This window comes from Falco biarmicus, chromosome 9, assembly GCF_023638135.1.
Source record: "Falco biarmicus isolate bFalBia1 chromosome 9, bFalBia1.pri, whole genome shotgun sequence".
NCBI classification, from domain to species: domain Eukaryota; kingdom Metazoa; phylum Chordata; class Aves; order Falconiformes; family Falconidae; genus Falco; species Falco biarmicus.
The window spans coordinates 38,659,165-38,683,378 of NC_079296.1; the positions used below are offsets into that span (position 1 = coordinate 38,659,165).

Sequence of the window (24,214 nt, forward strand, 5' to 3'; positions counted from 1 at the left end):
TTATTTATGCAGCAATGCATTAAACTTTGTCACAGATTAATCCATCCACACTTAAGAAGTGTGTTGGACTGCTCATGACGTTTTTTAGAGCTACTTGTCTGATTTTACTTCTCTATTTCTGAAGTGATACATACATACATTCTGTCTTAATTGTATGTGTGGATTCTTTTCATCATACATACCAGTGTGTCTGTTTATATATACCTACAAACATACCTAAATGTATGTGCACATACATCACAGATTTGTATGTACATACATTTATCTACTTATGTATTTCTACATGTGTGTGAGCTTCTTTAAGCTATGAACACAACATTTTAGACATACAGTATATATGAGTATCTATGCATGTATATGTAAATATATATATTTGTGGCTCCTTTAAGCTATGACCATAAAATTTTAGATATATAGTACAGTCCATTCTTGATGTCATTGGGTAAACTACCCAGAAACGACGAGTCATTTCAGGTGAGTCAGCTTAGGTGTGGGAACACAGGACTGTTGCATTGGCATAGAGCTCGCTGAGTGGGCTCACTTCGAGTTTGGACAGGTGCCAGGTCTCAGCACCATGCTTGGTCAGGTCACTGATTTTTCTTCTCTGTCTTTGAAATGGTTTGGTTTCCACTGTAATCTCTCTCTCTCTATAGTTACAGAATCTGTGGGTTTGCTGTGCCTAGGTTGTCTTTCTTCCATCTCTGCCCCCCAACACTGGCCATTTCTTTGGAGTACTGATGTAAAATGGTTTTCCTTCTGGACAGTCAGTGTATGTATCATCATCAAATGCAAAGTGTTAGAGCTGTAAGGTCTACTTAATTTCCACTGGATTTTTAAAACATCAGATAGCGCAAAAACCCCCACCAAAATACCCAAACCAGTATCTCCAGAAATCGATAAGCATGCTCACTTTCCTGGCTAAGACAACTGCATAGTAGCTTAGGAAATGAATACGCCAAGCAACTCGTCACATGCAGCCTTCTTCACTAAGGCTGGTTGGTTTAGAGCCAGACAGTGCCAATGGAAGAGTGTAGCGACACGTCAGCGTGCAAGTATCAAAACTAGAACACTTACGTTCCTAGTCTTTGTGACTGCCTTTTCAGACCAGGGTAGCGTGGTATAGTCACTGTCTTCCACACGCTCACATACTGTCTTTACCCCCTCGACTTTTGACTTTCATATACAATGCTTACTTTTCTAATACCTAACAATCTGTTAGTGTTTTCTGTTGTGTATCTCTCTTAAATTCAGGATAACAAAGAAATTTTATTCTGGAGCTATACAGTTGTGATCTGATTTGTGAAGAAACTAGGTGAAATGTCTTGAGTCCCCATTTCTGATCTTGACAGATATTGTTCCAACACATCTCTCTCTTCAAGAGCATTGGAGAATGACTCCTCTCAACATTTTATCAATTACAGATTAAAATTCAAAACCGTCACTGATCTACTGCAGAAAATGATGGGGTATCAAAGTGAAAGGTGAGTAAGGGTCATAATCCCTTGCTCTTTTTAGAATAGGGAATCCAGTCTCACTGAAATATTTATTTCCTAACATTTTCTTTTTTCTGTATTACTACAGGGACTCCAGACTAGAACGCAAATCAGTGTGAGGGAAAAGTAGCCATGAATCATTATTGCTAATAAGTTGTGTGTACCCTTGTAGCTGCTGGGAAATGTGACGTTATTCCCTGTGACATCTTGCTTGCATCTGAAATACACTATTTACAGGTGTTGCTTGTATTTTAAATCTAATTTCACACTAGAAGCAAATAAGCATATACAATTAAAAAAAAAAAAAAAAAAAAAAAAGATTAACCAAAGCAGCATTTCTGGTACCTCTGTGGTGAACACAACTATAATCATTGCTAGGCATATGTCAAACTTGGTAAAAAGAATTTTACCTTTACTCCTACTACAGAAATGCTTAACATGATCCTCTCATTCCTCAGATGGCTAGAAATCTTTTAAGTTCTATAACCTTTTCTGCTTGTGCCAAGTCATCTTTTAGCTTATAAAACAAGGTATTTGTAAAAAGCAGTAATTCCTTTTCTCAGGTGTTACTTTGCCAAATTTTCTATGCCTAGCTGTCTTGGGATCCTAAAATAAAATAAACTCTACATTCCTCTGGCTACCTAATAGCTGTTCACTGAATCTGGTCCAGATGAAGGAACCCTTCAAGAATATGGTGCCCAGACTGGAACATGAATTCTAATGAGGTTTTATGAGTACCTTTCTCATTAGCATTAATACTTTTTAGTGGACTATTTCACCTGTTGCCTTTTAGTAACATCTAAATTATGTAGAATTTTTATTCAATGTAGAAACGGATTTGTATGATTTGTCTCAAAAGTGAAAAAAGATAGCCCTTCTTAGTAGCAATTTTCAAGGAACTTGTAAGATAAAGATCCTTGCATTCTTTCTGTGCATACTTTTCTTGACACTGTTTCAGCACTTGCTATCAAGCTTAGACTACCCTGTAAGTATTTGTTACCACGTCTGATACTGTCATTTAATTAGGCCACAACACTTCACTGTTCACAGTTGTCCCCCATGGGTCAGCTATTACTCTGCCTTTGCATTTAACAGACATAACTGTAAAAAAAAAATACAGAATGTGCTGTAGGTCTTCCAAGGAAGAAAAGCAAAAACCTCGCTCTATTTCCTCCATCTGGCTTCAAACCCCAGCAAGAACCCGAAAGAAGCAATCACTGCATGATGACGAATCATTGTCATATCTCTTTGACCTTTTCCTGTTCATAAAACATTTTCAAATGAATGATTTTGGTTCACACTCTGTGTAATTTCAGAGAATCAAAGTTGAGGTGTGGAATTACATAATTCATACAGTTTTTCGGTTAGGAGGAAAAAAAACCCCATCACCCTACCCTGAAACTCTGATTTGCAGTGTTTTATAACTCATCAGCCACAGCAGCACCTCTCTGATACATTGTTCTTCATTTCAGGTTTTTATAAACCTCTCTTCCTGTGTTTGAAGGAAAGGGACACAGTGTGGTACAATTAACAGAACTCAGTTATTTTTTGATCCATACTTACAGCACTTTTAAGATCACTTAGATTTAACAGCTGTGAAAATAATCACAGTACAGCATCAGCATAAAATCTAGGCAAATTAAACAAGGACATTGATAATAAATTTAGTTTTGAATAAGACTGTTTCGAATTCATTGTCAAATCTGTGACCTGAGGCCCTAAGGTAATTAAGGCTGTACATCCTGTTTTTAATGGAATGTGCTGTAGGTTAAGATCTTCATTAAAAGCCTCCTAAGTATTCCAGTTGTTTTGCACCAGGAGGTGCTGGTCTGTTACGACTCTGTGAGGTGTCATTTAAAATGCTGTTTGTCAGAGCTGACACTGCAAGGAAAGAATAGCGGAGAGCATCTTGCATCCCTTTCAGTGATGGGAACCCCAGGTGGTGCACCATCAAACGGGCCTCTGATCCGTGCGCAGCATGCTGGGCAGACCCTGTCCAGAGTCCCACATTTTGGTCGATCGAGCTATTACAGGATTTTTCCCAGAAGGAAACAACTTTATCATTTCCACTGACAAACGGGATGTTCACATGAAAACTTCTTTCTGCAGTCCTAGATAAAGGCAAGGATGTGCAGGTGTCCTAATCACCAGTACCAAGTGGGAACTGCCCACAAGCTCCTCTGCTGCTGTCTGTTCGCTAGCGGTGTGCTGTGGCCAAGGGATTTCTGCGTGACAGCACAGCCTAGGCCTGGCCCTGCTCAGGGTAAGTGCTGTGTGGGTCACAAACTCCTTGATGTACAGCGATCTCTTGGTCAGGTTCAATACATCAAGGCAACAAAATGCTAACTACTTTGAAATTCTGGAAGCGTAGTGATCAGTATGAAAAATCTCTTTCCATAGAACCAGGTGGTCTCCTGATTTATCAGCTGTTTTCATCTACTTTATAAAGTTTTCCTGAAAGCAAAATTGAAAAGGCATCCTTTAAAATGATTAGCTGATAAATGTGATGCAAGCAGACGTGCTGAAAAGATTACAAGATATGATTACAGGACCATCTTACCTAAAAGCTTACAGTTAACAAGTAGTTGCAAGAAATTACACATTTGTATTTATAGTAGTGGGTCTTTGGAATCAGATTCAGATTCTAAAGGAATGCTGTTGACTTTGGTAGGAAAGGGATGAAATCGAAGTAAAGCAAGAACAGCATAGTTTACAGTCAAAATTTGCTGCAGAATTGTGTTGATCTTTCAGGCCACTGCCGTGCCAGTGGCTTTTTCACTTGGGTTGTACATGTCAGTTTCACTGTGTGTTTAACCACTGCATCATTTATCAGATCACTTGGCGGTTTCTGTGGCTATAATTTCTGTTAGGTAAAACACCACTGCATCTTCTGGATGCAAGTCAGTTCTGATCTTGTTCTTATGGAAAGCCCTTGTTAACACCCCACTACCATCAATATGTACTGGAAAAGAACCTCTCATCATTTGCTAGGATCTCTGGCAAAGAATGTGAAGCCTTAAACTGGTAACCATCAATTGCCTGTGGGATGATTAAACTCAGAATTTATTAATTGTCCTTCTGTTGCAGCCTAGTATTTGGTTTCACTAGTGAGCAAGTGTTGCTTGTGCCAGATGCTTCTGAGCAATATGTAGCAGATACCTTATGGAATATCTTTTATACAGAGTGCATCTTTTTTTCTAATACCTGTTTATGGTTGATTTGGATGTGCTATAAGGCATGAGGATTCTTTTGGGTTTTTAGTACTTTATCCTGCTTAAACTAGTGTAGAATGTTATCTTTACCCCTATAAACACCTTTTCTTTGTATTGTGTTGCTGCGTGTCTTGATGGTGTCATCCTGTATAGTTTTATGGACAAAGTAGATAAAAATGAACACACTTGGACAGACATATGTTCATTTAAGCTAATAGCCTGTTGCTGACAGTAGTTAGTATTGAATTTATGCAGAACCCTGTGAGATAACAGCATGCGTTTCATGATACTTCCGCAATATCATCTCCCAACTTCCAGCAGCCATTTAAGAATTTACTTAACGCAACGTACTTTTGATACACTTGACACATTAAATAGTCCTTGATATTTTTTCATTAATTTGTCCAGTAACTTTTTAAACCTGTGTAAGCATTTAGTATTACCATTCTACAACAAAGATTTCTGCAACTTAACAACACACTGTTAAGTACCATCTCCTTTTTAATGGCTTTTAATGATCTCTTGGTTTTGTTTTGGAGGAAAGAATACCTGTTGTCTTTGTTGTCCTTTTCCTGTTTTCTTATGTCTTGTAGTAGGGCAAAGGAGGGGAAAGTTGCACCACATCTACACAGGGTAGTAAAGCTGTAGGTATACCACAGAGTTTTACAGTTGGATAATTACATTTCAGAAGTCTTTCCCTAATATTGCCTAGCATTTGCTTTTCTTGAATGCTACTGAGCACTGAACCAGTGTTTTCATAGAACTGTTTTAACCTCAAGGTCTTGATCTTGAGTGGCAGTTTTCTGGCCTTTGACACATATTATCTTAGCATTCCTGAAATTTTAAGCATTTCTTCTCCAATGGTATATAAGGAAGATAGTAAATGTGACTGGCCAGCCAATATTATTATATGAGTGTTGTATAATAAGGCTAAAGAATACTTTTCACTTCTGTAATTGACATTGTCACTATTTGAAGTGGATGAGACACTGGCACCCTATCTGGCCATCTCTTGAGTTTTTCCAGTGGGGGAAAAAAATTAATCAGTGTATTTAAGAAGAGAAGAAATGGAGGTGCAAGCATCTCATTACAGGAAATACACCCTGTCTTTATGTAACTACTTCTGATGCTTAAGGGGATTACAGTTGCATTTGACTGGAAGGAAAAATTTTTATTAATTAAAATTAAATAAAAAATGAGTATTCCAGTTTTCTAAACAGCCATTGAGATACCAGTATTTAAATACTGATTTGTGCAGCTCTTAAAGCAGTGTTGAGTAAAGATGAAACAAAGACATATTTTAATACAGTTTTCATAATATGCTAACACTTTGAAAACACTACACATAAGAAAGAGAAGTTGTCAAGAAACTTCTATTTTTCTTCTGAACTATGCTAAGGTACAGAAAATATTTTAGTTGTGAATCTGGCAGGTAAGGAAGGTAAGGAATGACATTTAATTCATATTAATTACTATTTAAAATTCTTCACTTTAATCTTCATTAGTTTTATCTTTTCCTAAGTCTAAAACATGAACTTGTTTGCTTAACCATACATATATTGCATAGTCATGAAGAGTAGAATCTTCAGCCTGCCATTTTAAACAAATATCAAGTTTCTTCAGCAAAGCCAGTAGTTCAGGTAAAGTATTCAATGAATTAAGTATGACTTCTGGCAGGGTTTGGATTTAAATCCATTGACCACAATTCTTTAAGACCAAACGTTTAAATAACTATACAAAACCATAGATGATTGTTGCTGCTGCAGCTGGGGAACATATTTTCTCTTTATCAAGAGAAAGTGACTATATTTATAATGTAAGTACACCACACAGGCTAAAAACACGTATTTGAAAAACTGTAGGGATCTATTTCTTATTTATCATGCTCACTTTTTACAGCTGTTGTAGCACGATAGGGACTCACCATTCACCTTAAGATCCCTTTATTCTGCCAGAGCAATGAAAAGCAGCTTTAGAACAAATGCATACCAGGCCTTGGGTGTCTAGACTGGTACTCACAGAGCAGTATTTCCCCTCCAGGTAGCCCAGGTACTTTGGGAGTTCAGAGAAATGAGGGTAGAAAGATGCTATTTTTATAAAAAAACCTGTGTTTGTAAAAGTATTGAAATCAGTGAGTTTTCTGTAAGACATTCTTACTTTCCTGTTCCCACTGATACAGAAGATCTGCAGATCAACCTGAATAAATTCTGGATGGAACACAAAACAACCCCCACAGATCATATTATAAGATAAAGCATAATTTCATATAAATGTTAACATTGCTTTGCATTTATGTTTACATTTGCCCACATAAGTATCACTATTAATGTTGGTATCTTCTTATGAAGAAATTATAGCTTCTTGGGAATTTAAACGAAAACAGTTATTCCATACATTAAAGAATTTGTTTAGAAAACATGCTAAGGCAAGCGTAGCAGTGTTAAATAAAAAGTGAATATGGGGAAGTTTGGATTATCCCGAGCTTCTCCAATTATTTTGTTTAAAAGCTTTGCAAAAGGAATGAACTATGCAACCTGATACAGCTGCAGCAAAAAGCAAGACTACACTTATGTACGTACAATTTGAACACTCCTCAGTGAAGTATTAACCTGATGTCTGAGACAAGATTTTGAATCAGCAATTGTTGAAATGCTTTATTAATTGTTCTTTTCTTAATCTTCAGTGTCCAGACCAATCGTGCAAACAGGATTTGTTGGCTTACCTAGAACAGATCAAGCTGTACTCCCATCAGCTCAAAATCTGCAGTCAAGTTAAAGCAGAAATCCAGAATCTAGGTGGAGAGCTCATCATGTCTGCTGTAAGTAGAAAAATGGTATCCATTACTCTGTTAATCAAAACAAATCTTAAATTTGAGTTGTGCTGTCCTGTGCTCGTGAGAAGTTCCAGTGTAGTCCTGAATCTCTTGTTTTATTCCCCACTGTTTTTTGACTAAATTTCTTGGATTTTGCATTAATTTAAGAGTCATTAGCTCTGTTATAGGTAAGTCTTGTTAGCTAAGGAAAAGATACTGTTTATGATTTTGTGGAACTTTTATGCACTTGTCCTCAGCACAGATCTGATCACAGGCATTCATAGAATGCCTTCACATATTCTTTGATTGTTAGTGTTAATTACCTGTAGCATACGGGATTATGATTTCAAGACATGAAATCTGCTAAATGGTACAAAAAACAGGTACCAAAATCCTCCCACCCTTCATTCTTACCATTTAAATACTTTCCTCTTTATAGTAACACTCACATTCATGTAGTCTGGAGTATGCGTATCACTAAAACTATTAGTACATTATATATAGTTTATGAACTAATCAGAGATGAAGCCTCTTATTGCTGATGTGAGATTTGAAATGCTGGTTTTTGTAGAATATTTTTGTTGAATATTCAAATGATAATTCAGAGACCATATTTAAGCCTCTGGAACCTACAGATAAGTAATTTTGAATTGAATGCATACCTTCTGAAGCAAATACCCATTTTCACTTGGGTTGTAAATTAATCAAGTTTATCTTCATTGTCTGTTTCTTCTTTCCTTTTACAAGCAGTTACATGAGTAGTTGGGGTTAATAAAGCGAGATGTCACCGTTTCATGCCCTTTGTTGCATGTTAACTGCTATCAAGTCTCTCAACTTCCCTATGTTGTCTTAAATCTACCTGCAGTGGTCCCACACAGCAGAAATCCATGTATCCCTCTGTGCTTAGAAACCTTGTTTCAGTATTTCACTCTTCCACTCATCTGCACATAAGCTGTTAACGTCTTTCTTAGAGCACTAGTGCTTTTTACCCCAGTTTCTGTGCTTCTAACATGCAGAGGTGCAGAGAGAGAGAGAGACTCATCTGCCACAAACATCACGCAGAGCACACTACAGCTGTGCAAGAACAGCAGTGCCGCAGATACTGACTGCAGTCTGGTCTGACAGGCTGCTGGCCACCCACTTCAGAGCCAACAAGAATTGGGCTGTCTCTGTCTTTTCCTCTCTGGGACCTCTCATTTGGGACTTCTTCTCTGGAACTGTGTCTCTCTAGACAGTCTCTGATTTTGTGATCTGGTAGAGGTTTATTATTTGTCTTTGGCATTCTTGTGTCTCTGTGAAATCTGGAAATCAGATTAGCTAACTAGTAGGTTAAAAAGTTACTGGAGCTGACAAATGAACAAATATGCAACACAGATAAATCTTATTTGCTTACAAAATTAGTAAGATGCAACTTCTTGCACATCACAATGTATATCTGATTTGAATTGTCCATTGCTTTGGCACATTTGGATTCACATAGATCCTTGACATTCAAAAATCGCATACCACCCGATACATATGATCTGTAATTTTCCTGGTCCTGCGTCCTTCACTGAGCGCAAATTATTAGGGGATTCACTGCAAGAAAATTTGGAAGCCTAGTTTGGTTCTTGCTCTTTTTTTTCTCCCACTGTAATGATACTCACATTGTTTTCTTTGCCATTTTATTGTGTCACCCATATGTCAACAGTAGGAAGGACATAATCCTTTCACAAAAATTTTACTTCTAAAAATGAAAAACAAAACTTAATTTATAATCCCAGAAGGTTGACTATAGATCTTAATCCTCTTTCAAGAAAGGAGGATGAGTACAAGAGATTGCGTGCATCCAGAAACTCCAGGAAAGCAATTACTTGCTCAAATAAATGCGTAACTCAGTCCCTGTTCAATAAACACTCTTAAACAGGTGCTTAGCTTCGAGTCAGTGGAAATTAAAAACATGTTTAGAGTCGTGGACAGTTTTGGAAGTGTGATGTGTAGTCAAGGTGAGATGCTGTAAATTCTGGTTGATACTGTGTTAGAGCAATCTTGGAAGACGCTCCAACAGTGACTGTAATATTTATTCTTTAAATACGGCCGATGTGGTTAGGCCTATAAAAAAGAGGAGAACTGCCAGCCAATGCTCCCAGAGATCTCCCAGCCAAAGCCTTTTAAAGTCAGTGGAGCCATACCGGGTTGGTATTAGTGGTTCTAAAAAGTTTTAGAGAATTAGAAAATAACCCAAAATATCTCCCTGATCTAAATGTCTGCTAGTGAGAAGGGGAGGGCATTACTGGTTGACTGTGCTCAGCTGTCCCTTTACAATTAAAATTGTGGCTACATGAAAGTGCAACCAAAGCAAACTGTGATGGCTTTCCTATCAGGCTTGTCCTAATCTATATGTAAATGAACTATTTGTGTTTAACTTGCTTCAATTTTAGAAGAATATAGGAATTTAAACTATGTCATATGGATAAAGTGATAAGCAGAGAGGGAGAGAAATTCACTACTGATAGAAAATGGCTGATAAGTGAACTTCTTTTTTTAAAAGCTAGAGCAAATTCTGGCTTTGAAGATCCATGTGGAGGCTATAGAATTTGATCATGTAGGTTAGCTGGCCTTGGAAAGTAACAAAATCCAAAGTTCTGCATAAGAAAGCACAGAGGTGTTCTCACCCCTCACCTCAGGGAGCATAGTAAGGGAAGAACTCCATAGAAGATACACGGACAGAATATCTATGTCCTGATTGTCCAGTATCTCTTTAGACAGATGAATTTTAGTGTTCTAGACAAAGCAGGGTTTTTATGGTTTATGCAACACTACTAAATCTTCAGACTTTGTTCACATAAAATCAATAGCAAAGTTATTTTTTCAAGCAGCAGAAGTGTAGCTGGAATAGGATTATATTCTCCCTAGTCCTGCTATTCTTATTTACCTATTTATCCTAATAAAGAATGAGAATCAGAAAAAGAGACATCAGGCATGATTAAGGAAAAAAAGAGTGCATGCCCTTGGAGACAGTAAAGTTTTCATTATTTATTAAGTAAAAAAACTCAGGAGTCTCAAAATACTGTATCCGTCATCTGGGTAGTGAAGATGTGCTATGGGAGAAAATGCATTAGGAAGAATCACACTTCTACAGGTTGCTACATTTTTTGCTTTCACTGTTTCCCTGTGATTTCTCTCTTGTACCCCTGTACGCTCAAGATAACTACCTGATTCTTGGTCCTCCCTCAGCTGTCATTTGCTCCTCACAATTCCCTTTTGTTATCTCCTGTCTCCTTCAGGAGCTGTGATAAGTGTATGCAAACAGAAGCACTGAGGAGGAAAGCTTCTCTCTTGTGAGAAATTACAGATTTCCACATTTCAGGTGGTTAATAACAGCTTCCACACTGGCCTAGTAGACTTCGCTGCACAAAAAGTGAGAATGAATGAGCAACCGGTGACAGACCACAAATCCACGCATTAAAAAAAGCACTGCTGTATGGATGTAAGATGGCACTTACATCCACCCCACACTTCCCTTTCTCTGACAGTAACTGTGCACAAGGATCGCAGATTTAGATCAGCCTCAAGGAATTTTAAAGTTTCTTTCTCACAAGAAGAGTAGCAGTTCATGAAAAAAAATCCTCTGTTGAAGCTTAAAGACAAAGACTGAGTAACGAATAGAGGGATATAGTCTTATTCTATCTCATGCTTGTAGATAAAGAAAGAACTGCCTCTTGAAATAGAGCTGTCACATCATCTGTCTTACCAGGATCTTCTTCTGGGTGAAGCTACGGAGGAGGAAGTAAAAGTAGTCATAAAATGGCATTGCAGATTAACCTTATGTACTACTACTATATAATAGTGGTCCGCAGTGCCACGGTATATGGGCACCGTACCTCTGTCAACAGGAAAATGGATTCCCAGCTACAGAAGCACTGTACCTAAGGAGGTGCTGGGGGCTGCCAGCATAGTTCAGCTCAGCACTTACTCCCATGACAACAAAGAGCATTATGCATATGAAAGTATGTTGTAATCCACAAACATAGCTCATAGTTATTCATTCTCTATATCACATTATCTTCAGTTGTTTTTCACCTATGTCCCCTGTGCCCTCATCCTTGTCTTCCCTATAAAACTCACCTGACAACCTGTCCTGGAATGTTTTTTACTTAAAACTAATACCCCTGCCATACCATAAGGGTAGGTTAACTCGGCCAGTTTCCCTGGGCCAGCTTTGGGGAGTATCCAGCTGACTGTTCTCTTGAGCTAGCGGCTGGCTGACTTTAGGCCATATAGCCTTGTAGTCTGTTACTGCACGTCTGGGGACACCCGCCTGTCTCACTGTACCTTTATTCTAGTGGCACAGTCAGGCTCAGAGCCCCAGTTACGGTGGTTATAAAGGGTCATGTCCATAAAAAGAGAGGAAGAGATGTGTGACTCATTAGCTTCTAATTCTTCATACACTGTGGGGCTTTTTGCATTCATTAAAAATGCCTTGATCAGTTATTTAGTCTTGCTCCCGTGAAATACTTAATTTTTTTTAAATAATGTAGCTAGCATTGCAAATTTGTGCTGCACAAGTGAAGATGGTGAGGATTCAGTAAGTCTTCACTAGGTGTGACTAAACAGGAAGTGGACAGTGCCTTCTAGTAATTAGAATAAATTTGTGCTTCTTCAGGCATAAAATAATGGGGTAACATTTGCAGTACGCAGATTGACAGTAATTACATATATTTATGTAGATAAGCTGATAATTCATTTACAAGTACTGCACAATGATAGGCTTGCACGTTGCCAGCTTGCTTTTTTCCCAACAGTAGCTTTAAATAAAGAGAAGTGTATCACAGGGCAGAAAATTAACATATCTTATATGTAAACATCATGCTGTCTGGTTTCCGCGAGGCAATTCTGTTTTGTGCTATTTATAGTCATTATCTTGTATTTCATTTTATATTTTATTTGGTAAGGGAAACAAAGCTTTTTGGCCTTAAAAAGGAAACAGAAATCTGGACAGAGTTCTCAGAGTGACAGTATTACAGAATTTGATAAATAGCAGAGAAGAGATCTCTCAGGTTAGCCAGCCTTACCTGTGCACTGAATGCTGTTTCACTCTTTTCCTGGAAATGTCTCATTTGATTTATCTTTGACTCTTCCTGTTGGTATCTCAAGAACCAGACTTACTTAAACAGTGATATAAATCCACTTTTATGTAAATGTAGGTGCTTTAATACTTCTAACTTCATGCTTCAAGGCTAGATTTAAATGTCTGTTGCCCTTGCTGAGTTAACCACTGAGTTCCCACGCCAGTTAAATCAGAAGTTGCTTGCACGATATTGCCATGAACATGTTTCAGCTTTGAAGGCTATGCTGCAGGGAAAAACGCACGGAGTCTAAGCTGGCAGGTAGAAAAATATAAGGTAGGTACTTGTGGCTGCCACCAGGCTGACACAGTCCAGATCCTTGGATAACCATACCTCAGGAAAATCATGTCTTGGCTAACATGTGAGCATGGTGGCAGCTGCCAAGCTGCTCAACGCCTTCGTTACAGTTGGGAGATTTTCAGTTACTGCCAGAGAGGAGCCACGCAGCAAGAGCTGGCATTTTGCTGAACCCTTTGAAGAGCTGCTCCTTTGGCAGGGGAGGGGAGGGGGAGCAGTGCATTTCCATTCCTTTTAAGGGTTCCTGTTAGGGTTTGCCTTTTCCTCCTAAAAGAGAAGTCAAGATGGGCAGAATGGCTTCCCAGCTGCAGCTCCTGTAGGACTGAAGAATGGGAACAAAGGGCTAAGCAGCAAGCGGGGCAATCGTATTGAAATACTAGCTACTGTAACAGCTCACTTGATTTAAGACGGTTTGTTCCACTGACTTCAGTATCGCTGTCCTGCTTTTACTGCTGTGTGGCCTTCGGTGAAAAAAATTATCTTTTGCCTTGCTTTAAGTCCATAGCTGCTGTTCTGACAAAGCTGGTGCCTGCGTGTGCCAGAGGCAGAGCGACTGCTCCTTGTTCAGCCAGTTTGTTTCTCCTTGCTGGTATTTCTCCATGTCATTGGGAACTTTGGTCAGTTTGCTTGAAACTGCTGCTTGTAGAGCCTGAACACTATGCATAAAATTACTTCTTAAATCAGTATTTGATTCTGAAAATGCTAATTTTCTAAGTTGACATCAGCCCCTATGAGCTAGTAAACTATTGTAAAATTTTCTGTTACTGAGAGTTGACAGAAATGTTTCACTGTGTGGGGTTTTTTTTATGTAATAATACTACTACATCTTCCACTGCTTTTGCCTAGTGTATGCTGGTAGGTGTGTATACAGAGCTCCTGGCCTTTGGAAGCAGAGCAAGGGGTATATTTTTTCCTATTACTCACAGACAGCTCAGTTGCTGTTGCTTTCTGAACAGCATCTACTGAGAAGAACAGATTTAAAGCAGCAAGACTTATTACTGGTAATGTACGCTACAAGACATTTAAGTTTTCCTAATAATAATTACTTGTCTAATTAGCAAAATAAGGATGTATTTTATAGTTCTTAGCCTCAATGAATGTAAGATTATTGCAACAAGCACTCCATTTCTTCACAAACTAAAGCAACTGATGGAAACAAGCAAGGAAAAGATTTATATTAAACCATTATTCTCTTTTTGTCAAGGAACTTTTTTAAAAAAATAGTTTCATTTTCTTAAAACCTTCCTGCAAGTGAAAACAGCAGTACTTCGGAGGGACTGAGCTAACCACTTGTCTAAGCATATGTTCCATTATGGTGTTTCAGGGAAACAGTTTTACAGTACTTCATGTAATTTCTTTATCATTTAACTTGGACACAGGGCCTGGCCTAATTAAAGGACTCAATGTCAGTTCTTTGAATCTTGCATAGCCTGAAGCAGATTGTGGTACTGGTTAGTTACTTAGTTCATCAGCTTCAATTTCCCCACCTGAAAAAGGGTTAAAAGGCAGAACAAACCCCACATACCTTTGACGTGTATAACGTAAGCACTAGACAGGCAGACAGACAATGGAATAGCCACATTTTTAGGAAAACTCAGCTCATTGAAAAATAATCACCCCCACATTATCCACCCAAATGGTGAGGCAGATTTCCCAAGGCCAGTTCCACAAATTGGGATGTATCCCAAAGGGAGAGCATGGCAAAGCAGAGGTGAGCAAAATGCTGAGGGAACATTTTCCAGTAATGGGAAAACAGAATTGCAATGGCAAGTCTCCCTTTGGCTTAATTTTATATGTAACTGTACTGGAGCTGAATCCATGACAGATTCTATGTAGTACCTGGCATTTACATGAAGAAACATAGTAGTTAATGAAGTGCTTCCAACTCCTGAAATTTTTCCTAGGCTTTCTTGAACGCCCATCTTTTGGTGCGACTATCCGTTTTCATTAAAATCAAATTATCACAATGCTGGGTGGAGAAAAAAATGTGGAAATGTAAATATCCTCAGCTCAGGAAACAAGGCAAGTAACTAGTGGTAATATCCTGGCCCAGGACAAGGAAAACACTGAGTTCTTCAATGGTCAGGATTTCACTTAATAATTTACCTCGTTTTGGATTGGTTTGTTGTTTTTAATCTTAAAGGATTAAATCACTTTATCTAGCAACCTTAGTAAAAGAACCATAAAATAATTCACAACAGCAAATTGTTACAAATAAAGAAAAAAATGTAATAAGTATTTTTTACCTTAAATGCACCACTACTCAGATGCTCACTCTACTCTTCATAGAAATGTAGAATTCATGTTTTTTTCAGAAGTAGCTGCCAAAGAAAGAGAAATTCAGTCTTAGTCTCTCGGTATAGTGTAACAAAGAAAACTTGCTTCTAGGCATGTATTTAAACCTAGCGGTTCAGTTAAGATTAACTTTTAATAACCGACCTTGTTTCCGAAAGAATTTTAAGTTCAAACTTCCAATGGTGATTAAAAAATTGTGTATTTGATTTTACTTTTTTTTTTTTACTTTTTATTCTTACTTTTCACCTGTATGAAAAATGAACGTCTGGCTGAACTGTAAATAGGACTCGGGAGACTGTAAACAGCCAATTGATAAATCTGTGCTCAAACAGTAAAACCTCAGTTCCCTGCAAAAAACCCCGAGACTCACACAGACCAATCGAGAGTATCACAGCTGGGGTTCTAGCAGACTGGCACGTTGCATACCAAGAAATGTTTTGTGAGTATTCTTTTGCATAGTTTCTTACAGCTTTATTCCAGCAGGCACTTTTCTGCCACTTCTTTGTGTCAAAGAGACAGTGTCTGCAGATCTGTGCAAAGAGTGTGAGTGGGAGAGCGAGAATGCTGTGAGAATAAGGAAATTCTGTATTTAACTGCTACAGAAACAACTCCTACTGATACATGCCAAGGCAAGCATTTCTTAATACACTGAACAGAAAATACTTTGACAACGGAAGTTTCTTTCAGTTCTAAATCGTGATTTTCTTAATCGTTCTGAATATTAAATAAAAACAACTGACCTAGCAGTTATATTGTTAAACTTCTTATAGTCATGGATTGCTACTACTGCCAAGACATTAAATTATTTTATTGAAAATGTGAAAAATATAATGCATGTAAACAATTTGAAAATAAAGTTTCAAAATTTAGTTTTTTCTGAACTGTCTTTTCTACAGCTTTGTTATTCAGGGGAAGGTTTGCTTTACTTGCACACAGGACTCATTACAGAAGAGAAATGCACATGCTGGAGATGAGTTGATTTCAGCATGATTTGGGTGATCAGTATGTTGGTTTTTTTAAAAATACTATCTTCAGGTCTGCATCTTCTGTTTCTCACCACAGTGTGAAGTTTACAGCAGTTACAGAATCGTTCTGTATTCCTTTTGCAATGGAAACAAAGTACTAACAGAGGACAGGTGACATTTAAATGAGGAAAGAGATGGCAAGGGATGCTTATCCTAAGTCCTTTAAGAATCACTGTCTCGACTGACAGTCAGAGCAGTGAAATGTGGAGGCTGGAACATTGTAGATCCATGGCAAGTGCTGAAAGAGCCAAAGTGGGAGTCACACGAAAATAAAACTGCTTTTAGGTTGGGGTTGGTTTGTTTGGTTTTGGTAGTGAATCTTTACATATCACTTGCTACACATTTACAAGTTTGCAGCTCCACCTCTAAATGAAATGAGCTTAAATGCTCAATGAATATTTTATTAATCTTTCATTTATGCCATTTCATTTCATCAATTTTCCTAGATATGTTACACGACCTTGAAGAGGCTGCTGAATAGCTGAGATAAAAGCATCCAAGTGAAGACAGTCCTTGAGTACATTAGATTTATAGAAGAACAATAGATTTACACCAAACTCTATAATGTTACTGACATTGAAATATAAAACCAGCTGCTCTCTAGAGACAAAAAAAAGATGAAATGTATGGCCTTATTCTTACCATCTGTAGTACATGCCCAAGAATATCTTCTAAAAGCTGCTCCAAAATTTTGCATGAAGAGATATCTCCACACCCGCAACCCGCATCCCCTCATTTTCTGTACAGAAGAGTAGTGTGAGATGCATCCAGAGAAGTGAGGGGAATGTGGACACCAAGACGCTGCAAGTAACATGGATAGCCTAAAGGGCAGCATTAAGCCTCACTGTATTTCATTGCCTATGCAGAGAGGCCGAGAGCAAAGCAGAATTAATGGTGGTTGCTGCCTGTCCTGACGCACACCATCTACTCCCCCCAGCACCGCCGCTGTGCAGCAACACCCCTAATTTAAACAGCCTTAGTGTTGACAGGTCATCTGCTTTTCAGCAGTGGCTCTTTTGAATATTTTTATTTCAGGTATCTGTTTCTGAAAGCCTGTTTGTATCTCAGAGCATCTTTTGTAGAGCTTAAATAGTATGGCAGAGGTTCAGTTTTCTACTGGCACAGTAAGGGGGCAGTGAATTAAGCCACTTCCATTTGGTACATCTGTACAATTGGGTTTATAATTCAGTCTTCAGATTTTCAGCATTTAAAATGCCGGAGTTAATAGGTGTCCACTGCTCAGAGCTCATCTCAGACTATGAGGCTAACATGCCACATATTGTTTGGTAATTACAACCTCACCAAATCAGAGAACCATGAATTTTACTTATTATTTGTTTATAGTAGATATGTATGATTATAATTTAAGAAATAAAAATACAGTTTTCTTGATCACAATGGTTTGGTGAAGGAGCTGCGGACTGTTCCGCAGCCACGGCCATTTTGTAGAAGGAGCTACAGATGTCAGAATGGGTGGTAACTAACTTCACTCTGCAGAGAATAGGAAAGGCAAGTAAGTTGTAACAGTCTCCTGAAAAGATTCCACTTTATTGTCCATATTTCACAGTATACACTATAGAGTCACAATAAAAACTGGATGAAGCTTTGGGATAACCTTTATCCTGCTTGGATGCTGCTAACAATTTATTCTAGAAGCTTTTTCCCTTCCCTGCAAACAGATTTTTTTTTTTTTCTCCCCACTCCTGGAGCAGCAGTCACTGGACCTGCCACTGACACCCCAGCCCACCTTGCTGCCCTGCCTGCAATCCTGGCATCGCTCTAACTCCAGGCAACTTTAAAAAAAATGGAAGGATTACAGACACTGAAGTCACTAAGAAAGCTCAGTAAAAAAGCCTGCCCCTTAAAGCCTATACATCTTCTGCCACCGAACCAAAACTACCTTTTCTTTTGCCCCCCCGGCACGCAGCAGCTTCATAGTGGTGTTACTACACAGCCAGTGCTAGAACAGTGAGTGCACATGATGCCACCGATACGGACCGTTGTTGGGGGGGTATTATTCAAAGCTCCTAAGAAGCTGTCAAGATCATGGTGTTGTCAGCCATTCATAGAAAAACAATAGATTAAGAAAAATTTGTGTATGTGCACATGTCTGTGTATAATTAATCCTCCGGTTACTATGAAAGAAAACGGTTCACAGCAAACTTTGTGTCTCTCCCCTTCTTCCTTCTAAACAAATAATATACATCGTGACAGTAAGTATTCAGCAGTTTGAAATTTGAACAGGACACCAGTTCATCTGGCAGTGAGCTAACGCTACACCACTGGTCAGCCTCCCTAGGATAAGGGGTGCATGAGGGACTGCAGACGTATCAGGAGCGTAACGACAAGCCCTCTGAGCAGAGTACCTTACTGACAGCCTTGGAATTTATAAACTGTTTGGCTTAAAAGCAGGATCTGAAATAGGCTTGGAGGTCACCATGTGCTTTAAACTTCATGTCAGATCGTATCAGACACACTGTGTTGTACTGCTAAACCTAGCGAGGGACTAGGAGCCTGCCTCCCTGAAGGCCCCCAATACACCTACCATCTTCTGTTAAAATACTGCCATGCAAAGATCACATGCCTATTACAAACGAAATCCTTTCTAAAAAGCTCACATGCTGCAGCAAGGAATGAACTTCAGAGGCCACCTTTTCCTGGAGTATAGAGATGAAAATTCCAGTTTGCTATTGCAGACGTGTGCATTCAACCAGACCCCTTAACTATTTTAACTTTCGGGCAGGGGGTGGGAATTAAAAGGATTTTTTGGCACTCCCAGATGGAAGCAGTAAACAGGATCTGAACTGGCAGAAAAACCTGCCAGTTAATAGGTGTTTCCAAAATGCAAGTAAATGCAGCCCCTTGGCTGCATTTTTATTACTACCTTATTTGTGTGTATGTGTACAAAGCGTTAACACAATCAACATGAAGACAGACAATAACATTCCTCTCACCTGATCAAATCATAAGACCTGGCAAAGGGGGAAAGACCTTGAACCTCTCACAACAACTCAGTTTGCAAATCTGCATCTCGCAAAAGACTACGCAGTTAGGCTGACTGACAAAGTGCAAGATCATTTTCCTTCTAAAACCAATGGCCCTTTTAAAGAACTAACTACCTTACTTTTACAGAAGACAAATGTTTCAACGAAGAGGATGTTTAGAAGTGGAAATGTTGGCTTTCCAGTTATATAGAGTAATCCTACTATTTTTACATTCACATCACAGGTGGGCTGCCTCAGTGTTAGTATACATGCAAGTGACAAATATTGCTGAACAAGGTGCTTGCAGTATGTCAGTGCATGCACGCACACTTGTATGTTCTCTGTGTGTGCATGTACACACGTTTGCGTGCATTCACACATGCTCTCTATAAAGTAGACTGTCTTGCATTTGAAGTTTATATATTGCCCTAAAATCAATACTGTTCTCATCCTGGCACACTGACAGAAGTTTGGCTTTTAACACTCCTTTTCCCTGTTTTGGGGAAAATGCCGTACAATGGTAGGCAACCCGGCAGAATTTATTTAAATAATATTTATAATAACCAATATTTCTAAAAAAAATTGCTTAAGTATTAAATACTAAGTAATAATAAATATGTAAAACTTTCTTAAAGGTATTCAGACTGGAGATTCCTTTCCAAATTGAAATAGTCAGCCTTGTAATTAAATAGGAGCGTGGTGTCTTCTTCCAAGGTAAAAGGCTACTCATTTAGGTCACTGAGATGATTTATGCTAATATTTGTCCCTGGCAGTTCTTTGGTGCACTGTGACAACAGCAAAGGTACCTTTATGTTGAAGGAGGAAGACAGTCCTTATTTCAAGCAAATAAATCAGAAAGAAATACAATGGTACAAAAAGCACTGTGCTCAAAATGAAATATGGCATAATTCAGCTTAGCTGGCCCTGTCAAAGTGTCCCATACGACCAAAATCAAATTGTAAACTTTTAACATAAAATGGTATCATTTTTTCCTGTTTGAGTGCACTGGACACATGACAATACTTTCTAAGTGCCCAGGGTGGTATGCAATGCCTAACACACACAGCTGTAGCAGATGTACACAAGTTCTCTGCTCTTGGATTTTAAGACCACAAGACATGGAAGGACACCCGCCATCACACACACAAACACACACACTCTCACATGCACACAGACACAGTTCCTCACCTTTTGTGTGTTTGTTGTTCCTGTTACTTCTGAAATGATGAGCCTGATCAGTGTTTTGAGACCAAGAGAAATGAGAGCCTTTTTCTCATTTCCAAGGGCTGAAGTGATGCTGATGGCCAATTACAGGCATCAGTTCCTTTGCCGGTGTTGGGCTTTTGTCAAATACTTGTGCTTGTTCTTGGTTTTGTCAAGCCACAACCCCCAAGATCATAGCTCTCCCCGTCAGAGCAGTAACTCATCACAGGATCTTATTTGCTGTTTGCACAGTACAAGCAGCCTCTAGCTTGGCTGCCAGCCACTGGGGCTGAGGAAGCGGTTAAGACGGTGAGGAGTCCCCAGCACTCTGCTCTCAGCCCACAGATACTGTGCAGCATGCAGGCCTCAAACGTATGAAGGGAGCAGTGCCATCTGAGTTTGTGTTACATTAGAGAGCAGGGTGGCAAAGCCAACCTGCTTGTTAAAGCTGGCATTTCTTTGTTCCAGTTAGCAGATTTTCAGTTTGAATGAAATGCACAATTTCCTATTGCCGTATCGACGCAAAATGCCTTTGCTCTAACACTTGTACGCCTATGTGGTATGCAGCTGAAGATGGTAGGAGGTGATGGGGATTAGTTTGTTACACATTCTGCCTCTTAGGTTAGCACTCCTTAAAACAGTTTGAGGCCACACAATCATTGCAATTTCTGTGTACTGTCCTGTTCTTAATTACCCTTAGAAATCTTGGCCACTGACTGAGACTAGGTTCAGCAGCTCTGACAAAACCAGCCACTTCAAGTATCCCAGCACTGATCAGGAGCATGTGTGGGAGCCTGGAATATGACAGGAGCAGCTAGAGACTTTGCTTAGTGCTGATACGAAGGAAGTAATGGGTCACATTTTCACAGCTTTTCTTTGAGTTGGTTTCATTACTCATCAGTACTAATTGCAACGAGACCCTGCAGGCAAGCATCATGAATGCTTGTTTTAAAAAAACAATAAACTACCTATATAACCATTTATATTCTATCAGCACAAATTTCTGCATATCACTTTAAGCCTGAGCAGTGGAACATGAATATAATCACAGAATCATTTAGTTTGGAAAAGGCCTTTGAGATATTCCAAGTCCAACCATTAACCCAGCACTGCCAAGTCCATCACTAAACCATGTTGCCAAGCACTGCATCTATCTGTTTGTTAAACACCTCCAGGGATGATGACTCCACCACCTCCCTGGCAGCCTGTTCCAATGCTTGACAACCCTTTCAGTGAAGAAATTTTTCTTAATATCCAATCTAAGGATCAGACTCACCAAGGGAAAACAAAGAAATTAAGCTTCAGTATGGTAGAGTTACTTTTTAACCATTGTTTATTCCTAGGCATATCGTGATTAAAAGAAGACTGGCTTCCTAGGCTAATATTTCTGTTTCTTATTACAGTTGGATAGCGTCACATCACTAATTCAGGCTGCGAAAAATTTAATGAACGCTGTGGTGCAGACAGTGAAGATGTCCTATATTGCATCCACAAAGATTATCAAAATTCAGAGTCCTACTGGCCCACGACATCCTGTTGTGATGTGGAGAATGAAGGCTCCAGAGAAGAAGCCCCTAATTAAAAGAGAGAAGCCAGAAGAAATCTATGCGGCTGTCAGAAAAGGTTCTGCAAAGAAGAGAATTCATCCTGTTCAAGTAATGAGTGAATTTAGAGGCAGAGAAATAGTCTAATATTCTGCCACTTTTTGTGTTCCTCTCTTGAATTTCTGATGATTTTTACTCCTTCCCCCCACTTAATAGTTATATATGTTTTGCTTTTCTCTACATCTGTAAGATAACACTTAAATTATTTGAAAATGCTGTTGGATTAATTAGAAGCACACAGTTGGAAAAAAAAACAAAAACAAAAACCAAAAAACCCCCCACAAACCAACCCGTTCTCTTGCAGTGACAAACTATCATGTCTTTATACTGGCATGTTTTCAGCAGAGCACTTTGAGTAATACATTATGGGCCTGGTTCTGTAGCTGGGAAAGAGGATGCAATGTGCCGGCCTGCCCAGAGTCATACTGCGCTTGCTAGGGTTAGGCATTCCTTCACCGGGGATGAAGGTGGCCACTACTCAATGGTATGCATTTTATGACATACAGTTTTTAAACATTATGCTATTAGGCCAGAGCCTTTAACAGCACCATTACATTGTGATCAGATCATCTGGATTGCTTGTGCTAGGTGAAAGTCTGGGCCCTCAACTCGTATCTAGATTGAAAGACCTAAAGATCTCCCCCCGTCCAAGGCCCAGCCTTGGAAACGTAAGTTTGAAAATGTTTGATGAAACCCCAAAAGTGTTAAAACAACATGGATGTAATAGCGTAATAAAAAAAGCACTGACTTCAACACAGCAGCAATAATAGCTCTTTAAAAGGCCTTTTGAAGCATTAACATTAATCTGTGTTCTGCTTCCTACTCTGTTCTGTGAGCCCTAATAAATCTGTTACATTTGGAAGTTCAGATAAATCAGATGTTAACAATAAAAAACTTCTAATCACTGTACAAAAGAACAAATATGAGATAAATCATTATTCCTAGATTAGTGTGTGAAATAGATGCATATCTTGAATCTTAGGAATTATGAGATTTTTGCAAGGTAACTGTAGCGATTTAAATTACCTATGACAGCAGAGTCCTAAATGCAGGACTCTGCCAGTAAGCTACTTGCTAAATGGCTGCGCTGTATCTCAAAGCATGTAATAAAGGTAAGTGCTGTTAGCCTGTGATCACCACCAGGTTTCTGTAAGATACTCTGAGAAAAAAAGTGTTCCTAATCTGTCTGTATCCAAAATCCACTTGGACAGACTTAAACCACGGCATTCCCTGCCATGTCACTCAGTTTTCGCAGACTACACTTGTTACTCAAAATGCCTTTGCTTGGCAATTAACTAGATCCTTTGGGTGGGGGTGTTTTTGTCTGTTTGGTTTTGGTTTTTGTTTGGTTTTGGGGGTTTTTTTGGTTGTGGTTTTGTTTTTTTTTAAAAATTTGCTACAGTGAAAGGGCTCCCTCAAATGCCAGAACTTCATGATATGTCATTGACTGCCATTATGAGGCAGCTCCAGACTACGGGCTGCTGCCCCCTGTCATTTATTACCATGTTTTGCACAGCAGTGCACCTACCTAGCACAATGTGGGCAGCAAAAATAACCATAAACTGCATTTTTCCTCATGGGGCCCACTGTTTCTAAGCTCCGGACAGTGGAGCAGTGTAATTTCTAGGCTGTTGGTTAAGAAATCCCATTTAAAAATTACAGACATCACTATTCCACCCTCCTCAACTTTATTATCTGTTAAAAGAAAGGAAGTAGGAGTTTGGAAGAAAAATTACTTCTTTCCAATTTAAATTTCTTCCAGCATAGCATGCTTGATTCAAGGTCTTAGTAACATGTGTGGGTCTTTGCTAGTCCTCTTACAGCTGCAGCGTGGGAGCCAGCTAACAGCCAAGTGCAGCTAATACAGAGCGGGCCATACAGCCTACTTGCAGTAGGTCTGCCGGCACACTGAGCAGAGCTGAGGTAAAGATTCTGCGTGGTACAGAGATCAGGAGAGCGTACGTTATTGCCACACCCCAAAACCAATATCTCCACGTGGTATTTCAGGTTCTGCCCCCCCCTCCCCCCCCAGCAAGGTTCCAGTCCAGAAACCCACAGGTCAATTGACGTAACCTTGTTCTGGCCAGGGTTAGATCCACATGTCTCCAGGTTGCACCTCTGATATAGGTCACTTTGACATCAAATGTTTGTAACTAATGTCTTGTTATCACATTATTAATA

General features: G+C 39.1%; 1 protein-coding gene and 1 long non-coding RNA gene across 4 annotated transcripts in view; one reads left to right on the forward strand and one right to left on the reverse strand.

The window, feature by feature from the left end:
* CTNNA3 (catenin alpha 3) overlaps positions 1-22,309 on the forward strand; it is a 500,767-nt gene extending 478,458 nt beyond the window's left edge. For all 3 annotated transcript variants that reach the window (XM_056352597.1, XM_056352598.1, XM_056352599.1), the window contains 2 exons: positions 7,389-7,523; positions 21,833-22,309. In XM_056352597.1, the coding sequence (XP_056208572.1) occupies positions 7,389-7,523; positions 21,833-22,120 (423 nt within the window). In that variant the 3' untranslated portion in view covers positions 22,121-22,309. The remainder of the gene's footprint in view (positions 1-7,388; positions 7,524-21,832) is intronic.
* Positions 9-21,821, reverse strand: LOC130155409 (uncharacterized). Its single transcript, XR_008824062.1, has 3 exons — positions 15,169-21,821; positions 7,428-7,521; positions 9-3,947 (listed from the first exon to the last, which is right to left on the reverse strand). It is a non-coding gene; the product is annotated as an uncharacterized LOC130155409 (long non-coding RNA).
* Positions 22,310-24,214: the final 1,905 nt, after the last annotated feature.